Source organism: Ascaphus truei, chromosome 1, assembly GCF_040206685.1.
Source record: "Ascaphus truei isolate aAscTru1 chromosome 1, aAscTru1.hap1, whole genome shotgun sequence".
Lineage (NCBI taxonomy): Eukaryota > Metazoa > Chordata > Amphibia > Anura > Ascaphidae > Ascaphus > Ascaphus truei.
Window position 1 is genome coordinate 69,813,344 of NC_134483.1, and position 22,500 is coordinate 69,835,843.

General features: G+C 43.0%; 1 protein-coding gene across 1 annotated transcript in view; it reads left to right on the forward strand.

Moving 5' to 3' along the window:
- The window catches only part of MTREX (Mtr4 exosome RNA helicase), a 75,977-nt gene that overhangs the window by 9,179 nt on the left and 44,298 nt on the right, over window positions 1-22,500 (forward strand). Inside the window, exons 6-15 of the mRNA XM_075589158.1 lie at window positions 1,188-1,362; window positions 2,761-2,851; window positions 3,386-3,510; window positions 5,890-5,988; window positions 7,303-7,405; window positions 7,918-8,049; window positions 8,608-8,687; window positions 18,754-18,864; window positions 19,780-19,881; window positions 20,320-20,445. Of these exons, the coding sequence (XP_075445273.1) occupies window positions 1,188-1,362; window positions 2,761-2,851; window positions 3,386-3,510; window positions 5,890-5,988; window positions 7,303-7,405; window positions 7,918-8,049; window positions 8,608-8,687; window positions 18,754-18,864; window positions 19,780-19,881; window positions 20,320-20,445 (1,144 nt within the window). The remainder of the gene's footprint in view (window positions 1-1,187; window positions 1,363-2,760; window positions 2,852-3,385; window positions 3,511-5,889; window positions 5,989-7,302; window positions 7,406-7,917; window positions 8,050-8,607; window positions 8,688-18,753; window positions 18,865-19,779; window positions 19,882-20,319; window positions 20,446-22,500) is intronic.

The following is a 22,500-nucleotide window of genomic DNA, read 5'->3' on the forward strand; positions in this document are numbered from 1 at the left end:
ACTCGTATATCTACAAAACAATTGGTTATCCTCCGTTTTTGTTTTTTTGTTTTTTAATATTTATGATATCATTCTTCGCCAAGTACATAAATAGGGCAATAAATAGCAGAAGATCAGGAGCCGGTAAAATTAACCATATTCCCTTCACAGGAAATTAACAAATACATATTTCACTTTTATGGGTGATTGCATTGATAAAATATTGCATTGAAAAGTTGATTTATAATCATTGAAAAAAATGTTTTGCATGCTTCAGCGTTTAAGGCTGTAAGAAGAATATTATCTGATAGTTTAAGAAGCACTCCTGGCGACACATTGTTTTTTTATTTTATTTATTATTGTAAGTTGGAAGCACGGGGTCTGGAGCTGAACCGCATTGATTTCAAACCCCCCCCCCCCCCCCCCCCGCTTCCTGACATACTTTGCTCCGCAGAATATTACAATCTTCTAGATGAGAACGCTTATACTCTTTTTTAGTGTGCGTGTATATCTATATATCCTCACACTTGTTACCCTCTTATATACAGCCTCTAATCAGTGAGAGGTTAATGTAAACTTGCTTCAGCACTTGTACCGATGTGAAGATTCCCCCAGTCAGAACTGATGAGTGTTTTTTCTCCATGGTACCAGTGTCTGATTGATGGGTTATAAGCATTTTAGGGGTTATGGTCGAAGCTAAAGGAGCAGGTTCACAATTTGTTTTAAAACTATTAATTTAATTGCCCTGATTAGTAAGAATCAGTCGCCTTTTACAGTGTAACTGTTGACCTATTTTCTTCAGGTCTGTTTAATTGTAATCTTATCTGTTAATTATTGTACGTCTCTCTTCAAACTAATTATGATGTTATCATTAGCCAAACAAAGCAACAAAGTGGATGACGTCTTGATCAACCTGTGTATTAATTTATTTGGCAACGGTTTCACCACAGAAGAGATTAGGCCTAGATCTTCATAAACCCTGCTTACTACAGAGACATTAAACGTTTAAAGTATTACCTGAAAACACTTCAATAACACACAACCTTTTTTTTTTTAATATTAAATGTCAACCACCTGCACCTGATTTACTAAACACACCACTGCTTACTTGATGTTGGCTCTAGTAGAAGCTGCTACATTCATAATTGTCATTCCTTTCCCAAACATCACTCTGTTCCCTGACTTCTCTGTATTTGGTTATGTTACAGATATGCCATTGCCCTGGCTTTGCGTGAGAAACAGCGTGTCATTTTCACCAGCCCCATTAAAGCGCTCAGTAATCAAAAATACCGTGAGATGTACGAAGAGTTTCAGGATGTTGGATTAATGACTGGAGATGTTACGATCAACCCAACCGCCTCCTGTCTTATTATGACAACAGAGGTAATCTACTTTTTGTGTGTTTGATAAATCTATGTGGCAGTGAGGCGCGTCCCAGCATGTACAAGCTTTTGGCGCATTTCTGCAGAACCGACTTTATGTATAATCCCACATTTATCAGCACTTATATTTTTAATATTGATAGCATTGTTGAGTCTTTGGTATCTTAGCATAGGTAATATTCAGTGTGGTCCGCCGGGGTTTATTGGGGTCTCCGGGCAACTGATCCCTCCGTACACAGCACTTACACAGCAATCGCGTCTTCCTGGTTTTCAGCCCCATTCTCTCTTGTTCATTCTCTAGTTCCTCATGCTCTGTCCTACTCATTACCTTTATTGATTTAAATGCGGAAAAAGTTTAATATAAATACTGTATCGTGTATATATAAAAAAAAAATAATTGTATATAAAAGGCTTTGCCTAGTTTTGCTCCTGTTTTCCTATTTAGTAGTGATGTACCGAGTACCCAGAAATAACCCGCATCTGGCAGCAGGGGGCACCGGGTCGGAACCGGCGCAGAGTAATTTCAGAGAAGCTGAAAATACTTCAACACTTCCCTGCTGCCGGTGACGGAAGGTGAGGAAGACCGGTGAGTAGGACCACGGCGACATCTGAGAGCAGCAGCAGATGTCCTGGTGGCAGCAGCAGAAATCCGTGTTCAGCCGGCAGGAGCAGCAGGAATACAGCACTCAGCTGATGCCAGAGGGAGCCGGGGAACCATGTGAACGGAGCAGGAGCTTTCCTATTGGACAGCAGGCTCCTCCCCGGCCCCACCGCCACCAGGATGTCTGCTGCTGCTGCTCCCAGATGTCACCGTGGTCCTCCGCAGCGGTCTTCCTCACCCTGCAGGTAAGTGCCGGCCGTGTATCCGGCCGGGCACATTGGTTCATTTTGGCCGGGTACCGTTAGCCAGTTTTCGGAAAATGTAGGACCCGGTAAAACACTATTTAGTGTAAAACTGTAAACTTCCCCCTCCCCTCTCCTCAATTGTTTTACCGTTCCTTGTCCTAGCTGCTGGTACCACTTCTGCTGGTAGATTGCTCCATGGAGCTGTGAGCCTTCCAGTGATGTAGTGTTTTCTTTACATTTTCATTTTGTTTTCTACTCTCCAGTAAAACTACTTATTCTAGCAATTTGTTTGGCCTGGAAAGTGTTTCTGTCCATTACTTTGTGTACCACTGAGGTGTTTGGAAAAGACACTCCTCTCATTTTTCCTACCCGTCCTGAATGCCTATTCTGTGCAGTCCTGAGCTTTCTCCCTGTAAGCCGATGCAAACCATGCACCGTTTTCCTTCCTTTTCACATTTTTTAGATAAATTAGGCCAAACCATATATGTTCGAAGTGACAACAAACGTGTCTTGTGTTGCTGTTTGAGCATCTCTATACTTGTGTTCGTTTCAGATTTTGCGTAGCATGTTGTACAGAGGTTCGGAAGTAATGCGAGAAGTTGCCTGGGTTGTATTTGACGAAATTCATTACATGAGAGATGCAGGTATTGTTTCCTTTTTCAATGGTTCTTGCTTCACTTGTTCCACTGTTGTCAGAGATGGATTAGTTTGCAGTGGATTGAGGGCCCTTTCAGCACTGGCAGTTATGCCCTTAAGGGTATTGTGATACATACACCGCACAGTAGTCGCTCATCCTTTATTTACATACTGCACATATTGAATGGAAAAAAATGATATATATATATATATATATATATATATATATATATATATATATATATATATATTTTTTTTTTTTTAAACGGCAGCTTGAACTGCAGGTTTAAGTTCCATTGCAAAGCTATGTTATTCTAGCAGATACGGGAGAGGAAACCGGCAACTATTCCTTATGTTCTGGTGTACTACACATATAGCAAAATGTGAAGCCCTAGAGTCCTTTCTGATTCATCCCATTAGTTAGGTAAACTGCAAGTCCACAGGATTTGCTTCTGACAAAATGGTTGGTTTCGCATCTTGATATTTGATACGTATATAGGAGTATAAAGTGTTGATTCAAATCTTTTTTTGTTCTTTGGCAGAAAGAGGCGTAGTGTGGGAAGAAACAATTATTCTTCTACCAGATAACGTGCATTATGTGTTTCTTTCTGCCACAATCCCAAATGCCCGGCAGTTTGCAGAATGGATCTGCCACCTTCATAAGCAGGTAATGTTACAATTTTTTAAAATGCAAATTTCAGTGCATTTGTTTAAACAATAGATCAAGTATTGGAAAGACAATCTTAGTAGTGTGGTACAATAAATACATGTTTATATGATCTAGATTCCTTCCATGCTAAACACAGACCATCATGCCCCATTCTTAATCCACAAGCCACTTGCAACCACCCTTAATTCACCATATGCAGAATATCTATACCACAGAAATGCAAATAGACAATCATTTGCTCCACATAATCTACTAAAAAAAGTTGTGCCTATGAGAAACGTGAAGGCAGTGTCTGGTGATGTGTCCTATTCAGAACCAGTGATTAAATGTGTTAGGCAGAGGTTCTGAAAGTAACTTTCTATTTGGCCACAGAATTTATTTGGGAGGCGAAATGTCAAAATAAATGCAATTGTTTCCCATTTTTGGAGTGCCTGCCTATTTATGCTACGGTGTATTATTGACTTGCGTTGATAGCTTCAGCATCCACATTAATCCCATTATCTATGTGTACAGAGTGCCCTGTTTACATTTTATATAATTTTTGAAGTAAAATTTCTTTGCTGGCATGTACCACAAACCAAAATATCAAAGGACTAAAACTGCTTTTTATATAGAACATATTATAGTGGGGTGTGTGATTCACAAACATCTTATAGTGCAATAGATGGCACTATAAGATGTTTGTGCACACACACCCACACACACCCCCACCCCCCCATAGATGGCACTATAACAGTGGTTCCCAATCTGTGCGCCCGGCGCCCTGGTGCGCCGCGGCTTGCCTAGAGGGGCACCGCAATTATCCTCCCCACCATCCCTCCGATCATCACTCCCCACCATCACTCCTTCATGCCGGCCGTGCCGCAGGGGATTGGCTGCAGGCAGAGAGGAAGCCGGGGGCGGGGCTTTGTGCAGAGCACACGGTGAGTGTGTGTGTCTGCGCTCCTGCTCCTCTGTCTGCGCGGTGTCCCGCCCCCTTCTGCCCCGGGTGATAGGAGAAGGTAGGGGGGTGATAGGAGAATGGAGAGGGAGGGGAGAGTTGTACATTTGCCTGCCCATGACTGTGTGCAGGGAGCTGCCTGCACGGGATCTCCTCCCCCTCCCCCCCCCCCCCCCCTCACGCATCCGTCGCTACCTCTGCTCTCCACTGCTCTTCAATGTGTGTATTTAGTTGTGTGTGTGTGTATTTAGGTGTGTGTGTGTGTGTGTGTGTGTGTGTGTGTGTGTGTGTGTGTGTGTGTGTGTGTGTGTGTGTGTGTGTGTGTGTGTGTGTGTGTGTGTGTGTAGCTGCCTGCACGGATTTCCTGCCTTTCCTCCCCCCTCCTCCACTCCCCTCTGTCTGCGAGAGAGAGACTCTGTCTGCGAGAGAGACTCTGTCTGCGAGAGAGACTCTGTCTGCGAGAGAGAGAGAGAGAGACTCTGTCTGCAAGAGAGAGAGAGAGAGACTCTGTCTGCGAGAGAGAGAGAGACTCTGTCTGCGAGAGAGAGAGAGAGACTCTGTCTGCGAGAGAGAGAGAGAGACTCTGTCTGCGAGAGAGAGAGAGAGAGAGAGAGAGAGAGACTCTGTCTGGGAGAGAGAGAGAGACTCTGTCTGGGAGAGAGAGAGAGAGAGACTGTCTGCAAGAGAGAGAGAGAGACTCTGTCTGCGAGAGAGAGACTGTCTGCGAGAGAGAGAGACTGTCTGCGAGAGAGAGAGAGACTGTCTGCGAGAGTCTGTGTGTGTGAGAGTGAGAGGGTCTGCATGGGAGTGTGTGTGTGTGTGTCTGTGTGTGAGAGAGTCTGAGGGAGAGTGAGGTCTGAGAGTCTGAGGGAGAGTGAGGTCTGAGAGTCTGAGGGAGAGACCGAGAGTCTGCGTGAGAGACACCAACTGCACACTGCAACTGTTAGGTATGTATATACACCTTTGTTTTTACTTTGGGCGCCGCGGAAAAATCCTGATTGCCTTGGGGAGCCTTGAACCGAAAAAGTTTGGGAACCACTGCACTATAAGATGTTTGTGAATCTTGTGTATATATATATAACCAATAGATGGCGCTGTGAAATACTTTTCATTCTATTTCAAGTGAAACTTCTTTGATGACACAACCTAAATTTTGAATGCCAAATCTCCATGCTGTGTGAGACGTCAGTACGGCAAGCCGCAAGCTCAACACACCTTTTTGCAAACTGCTTCATGTGGTTCTGTTTTTACATTGAGTGACATGTTGGAATTATATATCTCGTATATCATATATCATATTAAAGATTAATATGTATAATACACTTATTTACATCTGCATTATCCCTTTGATACCCGGGTACTTTACCCAATATATTTTTCAATGCGCTTGTATGTATTTTATTTTGAGAGACCTTTTTTCTTTTCTTTTTTACTAGCCTTGTCATGTCATCTACACAGACTATCGCCCCACTCCCCTGCAGCATTACATCTTTCCTGCAGGTGGCGACGGACTCCACCTTGTTGTTGATGAAAATGTAAGTTCAATATGCCTCTGAAATGGCTGAATTAGTTACTCAAGTTTGTATGTTTCTTTTTTTTTATATAGCGCCCACAGTTTACGACAATTCAGTACAGTGAATTATAATAAGTGAACAAAGTCAGACAATAGGAAAGGAAATCCCTGCCCCGGAGAGCTTACAATCTAAGTGGTATGTTGGGAGACTTAGACAGCAGGTGATGGGATAAGTGCAGTCTGGCAATGCTTGGCCACAATGGTTGGTAGGAGTGACACTGACTGTGGGTGTGGGACAGTAGCCATGAGTCCAGGCTATTGGAGCGCTTCATTTGAGAGGTGAGTATTAAGGTTGGACTTAAAGGTGGGGGAAAGGTGCTCGGCTTATACCGAGTATGAGGCTGTTCCACAGGTGTGTACTGAGTGGTGTGAGGGACTTCCACAGGTAATGTGCCGTGAGGGAAAAATGTTAAAGGCGCGAGAGCAGTAGAGGTGAAAAGGGTGGAGTTGAGACAGTTATGAGCAAAGCGCAGGAGACACGAGCAGGGACATAGCAAGAGATCACAGCTGATATGTAGGGAGGAGCAGATGAGTGGAGAGCCTTGAAGGTAAGGAGGAGAAACTTTGTGGGTGATCCGAAACTTGATGGGGAGCCAGGAGAGAGAGATTTTTAAGGTGGAGATCAGCGGGGACTGTTCTGGGAGAAAGTGAAACTATTCTAGCAGCAGAATTTTAGATAAATTACAACGGAAAAAGTGTGAGGCAGGCAGGCCTGTTAGCATGGTGGTAAATAATCCAGGCGGGATCGGATAAGGGCATGCATGAGAGATTTAGCAGTAGATTGACAGAGGAAAGAGCGGTATTTGCCACACTTGTTTTGTGGTGCGGGGGGCATTTTCAAATATGCACAAATTATTTGCAGTTTGACAAATGTTGTGGTAATTGAATAAGGTGTGTGTGTGTGTGTGTGTGTGTGTGTGTGTGTGTGTGTGTGTGTGTGTGTGTGTGTGTGTGTGTGTGTGTGTGTGTGTGTGTGTGTGTGTACAACGAGAAGCTCAGCCGTGCACTTCGATATTATTATGACGGCGACATGATCTGTAAAATTCAAGGGAAGAGATTTGTCTAGTGAAAATATAACTAAATGCTTTTAGAGAGACCTTTTGCAGGCAGACCACCAACATTGCCCCGTTTAAAGTTCATTAGTGCCCTATAACTCATCTGTAAATTGTTCCTGCCTCCATTAATGTTCTTGTACTGTTTACAGAAATATGTATTCACTGTGGTTTTAACCGTTGATAGAATTTTTCTCTAACGTTCCCTAATTTTTGTTGATCAGGGGGATTTCAGAGACGATAACTTTAATACAGCGATGCAGGTCCTGAGAGACGCAGGAGAGCTAGCTAAAGGAGACCCAAAGGGGCGCAAAGGAGGGACAAAGGGTAAGTGTGGGAGTGACAGGGAGAATACGGACGTCCTTTTAGGTCTCGCCTGCACGGAGAGGGTTAAGCCAATGGAACCGTCCAATTGTGTGCAGTACATTAGAAACCTTCTTCTCTTATTTTTTTTTTTTTTTTTTTTTTGAGATTTAGGCATGAAAGCCAAGCTCTGAATATGATGATGAAGAATGTCATGGAATATACCTGGTTTGGGGAATTATGTATAAATGAGGAAAGAATACTTTCAAAACATCCAAGGCCACTAAAATATCATTTTTAAGTCTATAATATTTTGTTGCATTTTACAATTGTTTGTCAACAGAATTGAAAAAACAATACAAATGGCAGTCTTGGGGTTGGACCACAATAGAATTGTAAAGAATACTGAAAATATAACTAAATGCTTTTAGAGAGACCTTTTGCCTTTTGCTGGCAGAATCGCGTTCAGTTCTTTGGTGCTACAATGTGAGCTTCCACACTGACACTGTTTTGAAAATTTATATTCCCTTTTTTAGGTCCCTCCAATGTCTTCAAGATTGTGAAGATGATCATGGAGAGAAACTTCCAGCCTGTTATTATCTTTAGCTTCAGTAAGAAGGACTGTGAAGCCTACGCACTCCAGATGTCCAAACTAGATTTTAACACAGGTACAGCTTCACTGACTTGACCTGTTTGCAATGGGACATCTACCCAAGGAAACACGTACAGACTCATTGAGCGAGGGAAAGTTGGATGAAACTTAGTAATAGTATTTGAGGTATATAGCAACACATTTGTAGCAGTCATACTTTTGTTTGCAATACTCTGAGATACCGATTTTAATGATTACGTGAAGGAAGGCACAAAAATAACAAGTGTAACATTTACTGACCGTGATTGAGCTTAATTTCCCAGAATGCACAAAGGTAACATTGAGGATGGGTATAACGATCAAAAAAAATGAAGCCCAAAATGTACCAGAATGCCTCTGGTATTCGATAATAACCTACACAAAATATATACGATTACATGTGTGTGTGCGTTTATTTTTCTTATGTAGAGAGTTTGGACAGATTGTCAAGTGTCCCTTCTGGTTTCTTTGCATCGAAGGGTGTAGTTCTCATAAATGGTTTAATACGACAAATAGGTTTCATAGATATCTCTAGTGACTTTTTGTGTGGCGGACACAGTTTACGTTACTTTACTTTGTGTCCTTTCACATACAGATGAAGAGAAAAAGATGGTTGAAGAGGTATTCAACAATGCAATTGACTGTCTCTCAGATGAAGATAAGAAGCTCCCACAGGTAAGTTTCCCGCAGTTGGGGTCTTGAATGCTTTCTGTTTTCAGCCCTTGTGCAAGACAAACTAATACAGAGAAGGACTCAGATCTTTTCCAAATCCTCGCTGGAGTTGGTGTTTGTCATGCGTTGTTCTGTAATGCATTTGAGACCCTTTTCATCAGATGAAGCATAGGTTGAAAAACAGGATGCTTTTGAATAAGTCAAAATATAAGCAAAAGCTGGGACAGAGAGATCCTGCCATTCTCAGTAATGTCCTCTAGTCTCCCCACTTAAGCTTACAGTGGAAGTATTGCTGTACTTCTGGACTTGTGACCTGCGCAATCTGCACTTGAAATGTTTTTGAAGTGAAAGTTCTTTGCTGGCACCTACCTAAATTCTCATCAGACTAAAACTCCTTTATGGAGACGTAATGCGTCATGATTATATTTATTTTTTATATATATTTATATCTATATCATAATGAATGTGTCAACTGCTAAAACTCTGACTCAGACCCTCATTCTCTCCCATCTCGATTACTGTAACCTCCTGCTGTCCGGCCTTCCTGCCTCTCGCCTGTCTCCCTTACAATCTATCCTAAACGCTGCTTTTAGAATCTCTCTACTCTTTCCTAAATCTGTCTCGGCGTCTCTCCTGATTAAATCACTCTCCTGGCTTCTTATCAAATCCTGCATCTCACACTCAATTCTCCTCACTTTTAAAGATTTACACTGCTCCCTACATCTCAGCCCTAATTTCTCGCTATGCACGATCCTGACTCTTGCGTTCTGCTCAAGGATGTCGTCTTTCTACCCCCTTTGTATCTAAAGCCCTCTCCCGCCTTAAACCTTTCTCACTGACTGCCCCACACCTCTGGAATGCCCTTCCCTTCAACACCCGACTAGCACCCTCTCTATCCACCTTTAAGACCCACCTTAAGAAACACTTGCTTAAAGAAGCTTATGAGTAGCACCGTGGCTAATGCTATACACATGATACATAAAGCTTGACCCCCTTCAGACGCACTTAGCAGAATGCCTTCCTACTGTCTCTACGTTCTTCCTACCTACCAATTAGATTGTAAGCTCTTCGGAGCAGGGACTCCTCTTCCTAACTGTTACTTTTATATCTGAAGCACTTATTCCCATGACCTGTTTGTATTATTTATATGATTGTCACTTGTATTATTACTACTGTGAAGCGCCATGTACATTAATGGCGCTCTATAAATAAAGACATGTATACATGGGGGGTGACAACAGAGAGGCAAGCGAGTGGCGTTCAAGCCGTGTGGACACTGACTGAGGCTGGTACATGCCACTTTGAGCCTTGTGCTCCGGGACTTTCATCTTGGGATTGACCCATCTGCCACCCTGAGATGGAGAACTCTGGATTTCACAAGTGTGGAGTGAATAGCAGACGAGACGCTTGCTGACCCACCACCTGCTGAGATCAAATGAAGAGTGTCGCCTCCGGTTGTCTCCTGGTGTGGTAAACCTATTAACCAACTGCTTGTTTATTTCACTTTGATGTACGCAGAACTATTTACTTTTAATCATAAAGTCACCTTTTAAACTTTACATCATTATGTGCGTTATGCGCCCTGTTCTTTTGTTTTTTATACATGGGAGGTGTTCACAAAATAGAACATCGCCATCGTGTGTCCGTGTCCAACATATGGCTCTGAGATATATTAATTATGCTTTCCAGATAAAGCAAATTGATATGGCTGTTTTGGTGCTTTTATCTGGAAAGCATAATTAATATATCTCAGAGCCATATGTTGGTTATGTATAGACATTTTGCACAGGCACGCACGCACATACATGCACACGCACACACATACCAATAGATGGCGCTGTGAACTACTTTTCATTCTATTTTATGTACACCCCTCATGCTTTGTCTCAGTGCCATCTATTGGCTTTATAGGCATTCATTATGCTTTTCATGTGGCGCTGTAAAATGTCTATACTTCTATATATAACCAACATATGGCTCTGAGATATATTAATTATGCTTTCCAGATAAAGCAAATTTATGTCGCTGTTTGATGCCTTTATATGGAAAGCATAATGAATATATCTCAGAGCCATCTGTTGGCTATGTATAGACGTATAGACATTTCACAGCGCCATCTGTTGGCTTCATATAAAAAGCATTATGAATGTCACAGCGCCATCTATAGGTTACATGTAATAGTTGAGATGTTTCACAGCGCCATCTATTGGTTTTACATGTAAAGAACAAGGAATGTCGTAACAGTGCCATCTATTGGATTTATTGACAAAGCATGAGGGGTGTATACAATATAGAATGAAAAATATTCACAGCGCCATCTATTGGTTTGATGTATACAAAAGTTTCACAAACATCTTATAGTGCCATCTATTGGTTTGTGTATAAATACCAATATATAATTGTGAAATACTTTAATTCTATTTTATGTACACCCCTCATGCTTTGCCTATAAAACCAATAGATGGCACTGACATTCATAATAACAGGTGGCTCTGAGATTCTTTTATCTGGAAAGCATAATTAATGTATCTCAGAGCCATCTGTTATTATGAAAGTCACATCGCCATCTATAGGTTACATGTAATAAGGTTGAGATGTTCCACAGCGCCATCTATTGGTTTTACATGTAAAGAACAAGGAATGTTGTAACAGTGCCATCTATTGGATTTATAGACAAAGCATGAGGGGTGTATACAATATAGAATGAAAAATATTTCACAGCGCCATCTATTGGTTTGATGTATACAAAAGTTTCACAAACATCTTATAGTGCCATCTATTGGTTTGTGTATAAATACCAATATATAATTGTGAAATACTTTAATTCTATTTTATGTACACCCCTCATGCTTTGCCTATAAAACCAATAGATGGCACAGACATTCATTATGCTTTTCATGTAACGCTGTGAAATGTCTATACTTCTATACATAGCTAACATAAGGCTCTGAGATATATTAATGATGCATGCTTGCTTTATTCAATGTACCATCGCCGGAAGAAGATATCCGTGTATCTCGAAAACTCGCACAAATAAAAGCATATCGTTAGACACAGAACGGTATAGTCTATTAATTTTTGATTATTAAAGCTCGGCTAACACGATGTATGTGTGTATGTGTGTTATGTATGCATGCATTCATACACATATATACAAACAGACACACACACCAATAGATGGCACTATAAGATGTTTGTGAATCTTGTGTATACATCAAACCAATAGATGGCGCTGTGAAATATTTTTCATTCTATATTGTATACCCCCTCATGCTTTGTCTATAAAGCCAATAGATGGCACTGTTAGACATTCCTTGTTCTTTACATGTAAAACCAATAGATGGCGCTGTGGAACATCTCAACCTTATTACATGTAACCTATAGATGGCGCTGTGACATTCATAATAACACATGGCTCTGAGATATATTAATTATGCTTTCCAGATAAAAGCATCAAAACAGCGACATCAATTTGCTTTATCTGGAAAACATAATTAATATATCTCAATGCCATATGTTGGCTATGTATAGAAGTATAGACATTTCACAGTGCCACATGAAAAGCATAGTGAATGTCTCAGTGCCATCTATTGGCTTTATAGGCAAAGCATGAGGGGTGTACATCAAATAGAATGAAAAGTATTCTGATCAGATCCGTGCTCATTTTAGTTTTGGGAAACCCGTGCATCCTGAGATTATTTACCTTTTTGAAGTGAAACTTCTTTGCTGGCACCGACCTAAATTCTCATAGGACTAAAACTTCTTCACGGAGATGAAAAAGCGATCAGGTGCGTGCACAGTCGCGCCCCCGCTGGCTCAAACTTCACGCAGCACTGTTGTTCATGCAGACAAAAATGCGATCAGGAAAGCACACAGTACTTTTAGAAGCAAACCTGACACAGACCAGCACTTTTATATCCAAGACTGACACTTTACCAATATTTTTTTTTTAATATATATATCTATAGACCATACGATACCGGTTGCAACACGACATCAATGGACAGCACGCAGGTAAGTAAATCATGAATTTTCTATATTTGATAGAAGACACAAAAACCGACGTTTCGGTCCCCCAGTGGGACCTTTCTCAAGGTGGTGCTGAGGGACCGAAACGTTGGTTTTTGTGTCTTCTATCAAATATAGAAAATTCATGATTTACTTACCTGTGTGCTGTCCCTTGATGTCGTGTTGCAACCGGTATCGTATGGTCTGTTATTGCTTTATGGGATAAGCACCAAAACTTATTTACTTGCATAAGGTGTGTGTGTGTGTGTGTGTGTGTGTGTGTGTGTGTGTGTGTGTGTGTGTGTGTGTGTGTGTGTGTGTGTGTGTGTGTGTGTGTGTGTGTGTGTGTGTGTGTGTGTGTGTGTGTGTGTGTGTGTGTGTGTGTGTATATAATATATACACACATATATGGAGAGAGAGAGAGAGAGATATCAGTACCGTGTTAGCCGAGCTTCAATAATCAAAAAATAAATAGATGATACCGTTCTGTGGCTACCGAAATGCTTTTATTTGTGCGAGCTTTCGAGATACACTGATCTCTTCTTCCGGCGATGTTACAATGAATGAAGCAAAAGGTATACTTAAAAATAGTGTCTCTTGGAATGTTATCTGTGCTGTTCCTTCCCCCGGTGTGGATGTGTTTTATGGCTAGAGGTGTCAAAAGGTTACTGAAAGCAAGTGAAGAAAGAGTGTGTATGTGTATCAGTGTGAATAAAAATGAATGGAGAGCCCACAGTATATACAGTGCTTTACACAAGGTGTGTGTGGAGTGGGAGTGGATATAAATGGTGTGGGTGGGTGTGGAAATGTGAGAGTTTGTAGCACAACTAAAAGTGTGTGTGGATACTTAGTGGTCCCTATTGGTGTATAGGGATGGAAAAACAAGGCGTATTAGTATGTGTGAGAGACAGCTGTGTGTGCATACATATAGCACAGTATGTACAGACATGGCCTTTAGCTCTCATGGGACGAGAGTTCACTAGTGTCAGTAATGACCATAAAATTTCGATCTCTGTTTAGGCCACTGCTAAGTGTCCTGAACAGTTGCATAAATTTGTATTCATGCAACCGTCTCTCTTTCGGGGTTTTAAGATTACCTTTGAGTATGGCAACCCTCAGATCGTTCATCTTATGGCCAGAGTCAGAGAAATGTTCGCCAACAGGACTGTCTCTTGTACCGCGTGTGATGCTGTGGCGATGCAGGTTCATTCTCTTGTTTAGCCCCTGCCCTGTCTCACCTATGTAGTAGCAGCCCCCTGGGCATTTCATGCACATGATGAGGTACACGACATTGCTGGAAGAACAGGTGAACCTTCCTCTGATTTTGTATTCCCGATTCCTGTGTGGTATTTGTATTGTGTCCGCTGTGTAGAGCATTGCGCAGGTTTTGCATCTTGGGTCCTGGCATGGTTTTGTCCCGCATTCAGTTGTACTGCTGAATACTTTACTCCTCACCATAATATTCTTGAGATTATGGGGTTGTCTGTATGATAATAAGGGTGCTTCAGGGAAGACCTGTTGCAGTCTTGTATCTTCCTGGAGGATGGGTTGTAGTTTCCTGGCAATCTTGCGTAGGGCTCCTAGGTGTGGGTTATATGTGACCACCAAAGGTACCCTGTCGCTTGTCTCCTTCTGTTTGTATTCAAGGAGATCACTTCTTGGTATTCTGGTGGCTTTGTGAATTTACTGGTCTACAATTCTGTGGTTATATCCACGGTTTATAAAGTCTGATCTCAAGGCTTTAATCCGCTGGTCTCTGTCTGCTGTGTCGGAGCATATCCGGTTGTATCGTATGGCTTGACTGTAGATGGTTGCATGTTTGGTGTGTGTCGGGTGGAAGCTGTTGTCCCTCAAATAGCTGGCTCTGTCTGTAGGTTTGCGGTATACAGAGGTCTGTAGTTGGTTGTTCTTTATAGTAATGGTGGTGTCTAGGAAATGTACTTCATCCGGGGAATGGGTGAGTTTGAGGTTGATGGTCGGGTGGAAAGTATTGAAGTTGTCATAGAACTGTAGGAGGTCCTGTTAGCCAGAGGTCCAAATCAGGAGGATGTCATCGATGTAGCGAAGGTATGTAAGGGGTTTCAAGTGACAGGTGGACAGAAAGTCACTTTCCAGTTTTGCGCAGAACAGATTGGCATACTGTGGCGCCATCCGAGTACCCATAGCGGTCCCGGTTGTCTGAAGGTATGTGTCATTTCCAAATGTGAAGTAGTTATGGGTCAGAATAAATTCGATGCATTTAGTCACTGTCTCTGTGAGTGGCTCCTGCGGTCCCAGAATGTATCTGCAGGCTGAAATCCCATCCTCGTGGGGGATGTTGGTATAAAGTGACTCTACATCCATGGTTGCTAGTAGTGTTCCTGTTGGGAGGTGGCCAATTGCATTCAGTTTGTTTAGCATGTCGGTGGTATCCTGGATATAGCTGGGTGTGTTCCTGACAAGTGGTTTTAGAATGCCCTCCACCCAGCCAGAAATATTCTCGGTAAGTGTGCCAGATCCAGAGATAATAGGGCGCCCAGGGTTGCCCTCTTTGTGAATTTTGGGGAGCATGTAGAATGTGCCAGGTTTTGGGTTAGCTGGTATCAGGTCCAGAATTTGTTCTCTTGTGCGGATCGGGAGTGTTTTAATGATCCTGTTGAGTTCTCGCATGTATTTTTTAGTTGGATCCTCCTGCAGTTGGGTGTAAACTTATATATACACTAACCTGCCACAGTACCAATCCCAAAACACAGAGAAGTTTTACTTAGAACGCACGTGCTCGGGGCACACACCCGTCTTCTTTTTCTTTTGAAGTGAAACTTCTTTAGTGGCACCTATTCTGATGGGGTAAAACGGGAGAGTTGGGGGCAAAATATGAAACGGAAGTGACGCAACGTCACGGCCCCCCTCCACAGCCGCCGCTCCCCGACACACACCTGCTGTGACGTGCCGCCCACACACCCGCTGTGACAAGCGGCGGCGATAGCCGCCGGCGCCGCTCCTAACGGCCGCCGTTACCCGCACACGTCCGCTGCCATGGGTGTAGCAAGATGGCTGCCGCAGTGCTTCCGGTGTAGCAAGAAGGCGCGGGGATTTTAAATCAGTCAGCCTCTCTCCTCCCTACCTGCGCTTTCGTGCGTCCCGCTGACTGAGCGCCGCCGGGGTCGGAGGAGGAGAGGAGCGGAGCCCAGGGATCATGGAGGGTAACCGGGAGGAAGCAGAGCGGTGTGTGCGGATCGGGCGGGCAGCGCTGGAGGCCGGAGATTGGAAGAGAGAGCCCGGCGCTTCCTGAGTGTGAGGGCATTTGTGGGTGAAGGGGGAGGGAGCTGCTTACCTTACGGCAGACCGCAGCAGCTCCCTCCCGCAGCCCGAGGGGAGGGGGGGAGGAAGGGGAAGAGTAGCGTGTCCCGGGTCCCTTCGCTCAAGCCACGCCCTCCCGCTGACTGAGGGAGCGGGGCCTGATTAGCCTCACCGAGCAGAGCAGGAGGAGGCCGGCGTTCTGCTCTGCCGCCGTGATCTGATGTGCAGGGGTGAGAGGAAGTGATGTGTGGTGAGGTGGTGCAGGGGGGGTGATGTAAGGTGCAGGGGGGGATATGTGATGTGCAGGGGGGGATGTGTGATGTGCAGGGGGGGATGTGTGATGTGCAGGGGGGGGATGTGTGATGTGTAGGGGGATATGTAAGGTGAAGGGGGGTGATGTGCAGGAGGGGTGATGTGGAGGGGGGATGTGCAGGAGGGGTGATGTGCAAGGGGATATGTAAGGTCACACTCAGTCGCACGCGCACACTCGGTCACGCGCGCGCACACTCGGTCACGCGCGCGCGCACTCGGTCACACGCGCGCACTCGGTCACACGCGCGCACTCGGTCACACGCGCGCACTCGGTCACACGCGCGCACTCTCGGTCACACGCGCGCACTCTCGGTCACACGCGCGCACTCTCGGTCACACGCGCGCACTCTCGGTCACACGCGCGCACTCTCGGTCACACGCGCGCACTCTCGGTCACACGCGCGCACTCTCGGTCACACGCGCGCACTCTCGGTCACACGCGCACAATCAGTGCAAATAGCTAATACAGGGGATGTGTGCCGAGCACGCGCATTCTGTCAAATTTATTTGCGTTTTGTCAATGAACTTGTATTTTGATTTTTAATTAAAACATCACCAACACAAATACAATTTCTGTGACAAAAGTCAAAGAAGTTTCACTTACTATGCGCGTGCACAGCACACACAGCTTTTTTTCTTGTGTGTAGGTGAACTCGCATACTATATTACTATACCAAGACAAATGTCCCTAGCCAATTCCAATCTGGCTTTCGTCCCAAACACTCCACCGTAACTACCCTGCTAAAAGTTTGCAATGAAATCCAGTGTGGAATGGAACGGGGACAACTCACTGGTGCAGTATTCCTAGATTTTGCAAAGGCTTTTGATACTGTTGATCATGCTATCCTGCTTAACAAACTCCAGAGCTCTGGAACAGGGAAACATGCTTTAAACTGGTTTCAGTCCTACCTATCAGGAAGATCCCAACATGTGGCCATCTCAGGCTCTAACTCCAACCCCCTGGATATCACCTGTGGTGTCCCGCAAGGCTCTGTTCTAGGGCCCCTACGCTTCTCAGTGTTCATTAATGATCTTCCCACAGCTTGTAAGGAAGCCTCAATACACATGTATGCAGATGACCCAATCCTATATGCACACAGCCCTAGCCCCTCTGACTTTCAACACCTTCTTCAGTCTGACTTTTTGAGACTCGAAAACTGGATTTCCCAAAACTGTTTTTAAACAGTGACAAGACTGTAACAATGGTATTTGGGACCAAGACTAAATTTTTAACGCTTCCAGCGACTGAGCTCCAGATTAGAACCAACGCTATCACCACCCTAACCCCTGTCACTAGTTTTAAATACCTGGGCTTATGGTTTGACTCCCACTTAACATTCGGGATGCACATTGATACCCTGATAACCAAGACCTATGCCAAACTAGGGGTACTTTACAGGAACAAATCCTCCCTAAGTCTCCTGGTCAGAAAGCGTATCGCACAGCAGATGCTAATGCCAATTATTGACTATGGAGACATAGTATATGGCTCGGCACCTCAAAACCACCTTAACAAACTTGACACCCTCTACAATTCATTTTGTAGTTTTGTTCTCCAATGCAACTACAACACACATCACTACGAAATGCTCAAAGAACTAGATTGGTCATCACTCGAATCTAGGCGTAAAGTTCACCTTTCCTGTCTTGCCTTCATATTCTTTATGGGCAAGCTACCCAGCTATTTGAACAAGCTCCTCACCCCTACCACATGCAGCACTTATCACCTGAGATCTGACTCCAAAAGACTGTTCATGGTCCCAAGGCTCAACAAAGTATCCGGCCGTTCCTCCTCTTACCGTGCACCTCAAAACTGGAACAACCTACCGGAGACTCTCACATCCACCACCAGTTTAAGTTCTTTCAAATCTAAGGCTGTCTCACATTTTAATCTGGTCTGTAACTGTTACATACGCCCATAATATATATTTTCTTAACTGTGCATGCAATGTCTTGTATATAATGTATACCCTGTTCATTTATGTAACTGTATTTGTAACCATGTATTATTTGTCCTAACTCTGTGCCCAGGACATACTTGAATACGAGAGGTAACTCTCAATGTATTACTTCCTGGTAAAATATTTTATTTAGAAATAAATAATAAGTAGGATGTTTTGGAGACCTACTGATTTTAAATCTGTGGACCAGTAAATACTGTAAAACCCCTTAGAAATCCTACAGAACAATACTGAAATTGTTACACCCCCAACAAAATGAAATTACTGCGCATCTTGCCAGATAAGATGCTTATCCTATAATAAACATGCTATGGTTGAATTTATGAAATGTATCTTGTGTGCGTAACATGGTGCTCTTTTGAAGATCCCTATTGTAGCTGTATCAATTTCTTGGACCACAAAACTAGGATTTGAAATATGTAATCTGTGAGACTCCAGGTTTGTGTTATTTTCATGCTGAAGTCCTCTCTCTCTGGTGATTTATTTAACACCTCTTTGTGCATTCGCAGGTTGAACATGTGTTGCCCCTTCTTAAAAGAGGCATTGGAATACATCATGGCGGGTTACTTCCAATATTGAAGGAGACCATAGAGATCCTTTTCTCAGAAGGCTTGATCAAGGTATTGCTTTTACACAGAAATATTCTAACAATTTTGCTAATCCGCTCCAAGCAGTCAGCAGGAGAATATCTAACTTTAGATCGACATCTACCCAATAGATCATTCTATATCTTTACTTAGATGTAGCTGGTTCCATCCCGCAGCTTGTCAGAGAAGTTAATATAACGTTTCCGGTCCTTTAATAAAACCATGATATGCGTTTAAAATATTTGATAGGCAGAAGTCTAATAAAGACAAATTCGGCATTGGTGTATAATTTTGTGTGTATAATATTGTGTGTGCGCGCACGTGCACGCTTTTAGGCCTGCAATGTGGTAAAGAGGCCATTACTTTGAATAATTAGGCTCCATAATCTATTGTGCCAACAAATGGGTCAAAAATCTTACAATTAAGCTGCCATATTATTTTTTGATAAATAACATTCTATGATTATATTGTGAAATATTGCTGCTCTGAGTGAGTCAATACACGCCCGCAACACATTGTGCAACCATGATATTAGTAGTGGTTAAAGTGAGATTGTGCTAGAGGTATAAAGTGCCACAACTGTTCCTTTTACATGTCCAGAGTACCACATTTCTTTTGCGTAACATTTGCAAGGCAGATTCATCAAGTTCTAACTCTGCGTCCGAGTGCTATACCCTGTATCGGAGCTTGGTTAAACCCTGCATTAAATCATCATTTATTATGAAAGAAACCGATTTCATTCAACAATGTAATAAAAAATGTTATATTGTGTTTTTAGAGCACACATATTTTATAAATCTATGTAAAATGTGGTCCTAAGATCACTGGATGAAACCATGTTGGCTTTCTTGAAATCCAGGCACAACACCCCTGAAATTCTGCATCTGAGATGTAGAGTGTTTAGTTTTATGTATTTGAACATTATTAAGAAATCCTTTTTATCCACAGGCTTTGTTTGCTACAGAGACATTTGCAATGGGTATAAACATGCCGGCCAGGACTGTCTTGTTCACAAGTGCCCGTAAATATGATGGCAAAGATCACCGTTGGGTGAGTGAGTGCTGCGAATATGTAATGGGGAAGTATAAATCACTGCTCAAGATTTGTTGATGCATTAATAAAACTGAATGTTGTCTTTTAAAGGAGGAGATTTATTACTTTAAAGCAAAAATAATTATGCTTGGTCTATGTTATGTTACATATACTATTCCAGTGGGACATGCAAAGCATTGGTCCAAAGTGCAGTACTGCCACCTCTGCAAGGAAAGTCGTTACGCTAAAGAGCTTATTAAGGGCATTGGTTAAGCTTGAAGAGTTGATTAAACTGCGACTGTGCTGATCTGGGCACTATTGTAAGGAAGCTGCCATTAGTCACGTTTAATGCAATAGTGCCCTGACCGGCACAATCGCAGTTTAATTACTAACCCCGAGAAGTCAATCCAGTGAGGACATTGGGAGCCAGTCTTCATTCTTTCTTGACTTTTGTAGATCTCATCGGGTGAATATATTCAGATGTCTGGTCGTGCTGGGAGACGTGGCATGGACGAGAGAGGAATTGTAATTCTCATGGTGGATGAGAAAATGAGCCCAACTATTGGGAAACAGCTGCTCAAGGTAAAATATATATATATATATCTTTGATTTAAAAAAATTATATATGTTGTTAATGTTTTCTGCAACATCGAAAGTCTCCCCTTCTTTTTGTGTTCTAAGCAAGTTCCAAGAAGTCTTAGTGCTGGAGTGGCCAACTCCAGTCCTGAAGGGCCACCAACATGCTAGGTTTTAAGGATATCCCTGCTTCAGCACAGGTAGCTTAACGACTGAGCCACCTGTCCTGAAGCAGGGATATCCTTAAAACCTGACCTGTTGGTGGCCCATGAGGACTGGAGCATATACGCTTGCTCATTCGCGCACGCTCGAGCTCACTCGCATACTCACACTCTCGCATACTCACACTCTCGCATACTCACACTCTCGCATACTCACACTCTCGCATACTCACACTCTCGCATACTCACACTCTCGCATACTCACACTCTCGCATACTCACACTCTCGCATACTCACACTCTCGCATACTCACATTCTCGCATTCTCACATTCTCACATTCTCACACATACCAATAGATGGCGCTATAGGATGTTTGTGAATCTTGTGTAACCAATAGATGGCGCAGTGACATACTTTTTATTCTATTTTATGTATACACCCTATAATGCCAATAGATGGCGCTGTGGCTTTCATTATGCTTTTCATGTGAAGCCACCAGATATTGCTGGGAAATGTCTCTACTTCTATATATAACCAACAGATGGCTCGGAGATACAGTATATGGATTATGCTTTGCAGATAAAGCAAATTGATGTCGCTGTTTGATACTTTTGTATTGTGTATGGAAAAACCACATTTATATGACATACTTATCTTATATCTGTATTTATGCATTAGTCAGAATTTTGTTGAGGAATCCCAAACACTTTCAACCAAGTTAAATTACTTCAGATCTGAACCGTGCTCATTTTAGTTTTGGGAAACCCGTGGATCCTGAGATTATTTACCTTTTTGAAGTGAAACTTCTTTGCTGGCACCAACCTAAATTCTCATAGGACTAAAACTCCTTCATGGAGACAAAAATGCGCCCCCACTGGTTTCAAACGTCTCCCAATACTAAAAGTCCTTGATGGCGACGAAAATGCGATCAGGCTCATGCACGATCGCGCCCCCGCTGGCTCAAACTTAACACATCACTCAGTCGTTCATGCAGACGAAAATGCGACTAGGCAAGCAAACAGTACTTTTATAAGCCAACCTGCCACAGTACCAGTACTTTTATATCCAAACCTGCCACAGTACCAGTACTTTTATATCCAAACAAAAGAAAACAGCACACAACGCCAAATAGTGAAGCAAATTCAACAATATATTATAGAATTAAAAAGGGGGTAATATATCTGCGTACATGAAAAAAGTTGGTGAACGGCATGTAGTGTGTATCACACTGTTTACCACTCGGCAGCTGTTAGCTGTAGATTCAGGTGCTTGCTTCCCTCTGCTGCTGCAGCTCAGTTGATTCTGGGGCAGGACGTCAGTCTTTTCACTCCCAAGGGGATTCCCCTTCATGCAGCCAGGTTCAGCAGCTGGTACTGGGGCTCGGTGAAATCGCTCCTGCTTCCTGGCCGATATGAAGCTGCTCCTGTACCTCGGCAGGTGTATCCTCTGCACAGAGGTTAAAACGCAGCTTGCTGGGGTGCCCTCAGCGTGCCACGGTGCCGCTCGGTCGCGGGACGCTGTGTAATGACGTCACTGTCTACACAGCAGTGGTGGATTCAATAGGGAAGTTTGAACAGTCTTACAAAGTCTCTCACAAGTGTCCAAAACAGCACACAGGATGAAATAAAAACAGGACAGGCCAATACATAGACAAAGGCCAATGTAAGCAGATATAAGGCAATAGAATGTTACATCCAACTAGTTTCGTAGAATTAACTGAAGAAGTAGTTTTTAATTCTATAATATATTGTTGAATTTGCTTCACTATTTTGGCGTTGTGCGCTGTTTTCTTTTGTTTCCATTCTCTTAGTGTGTGTGGGGTGCTGAGCCACCCCTGCGTTTACAGCTGCAGACGCCATTATCCCCAACACGGTTATGTGGCACTTATTATTTAATGTA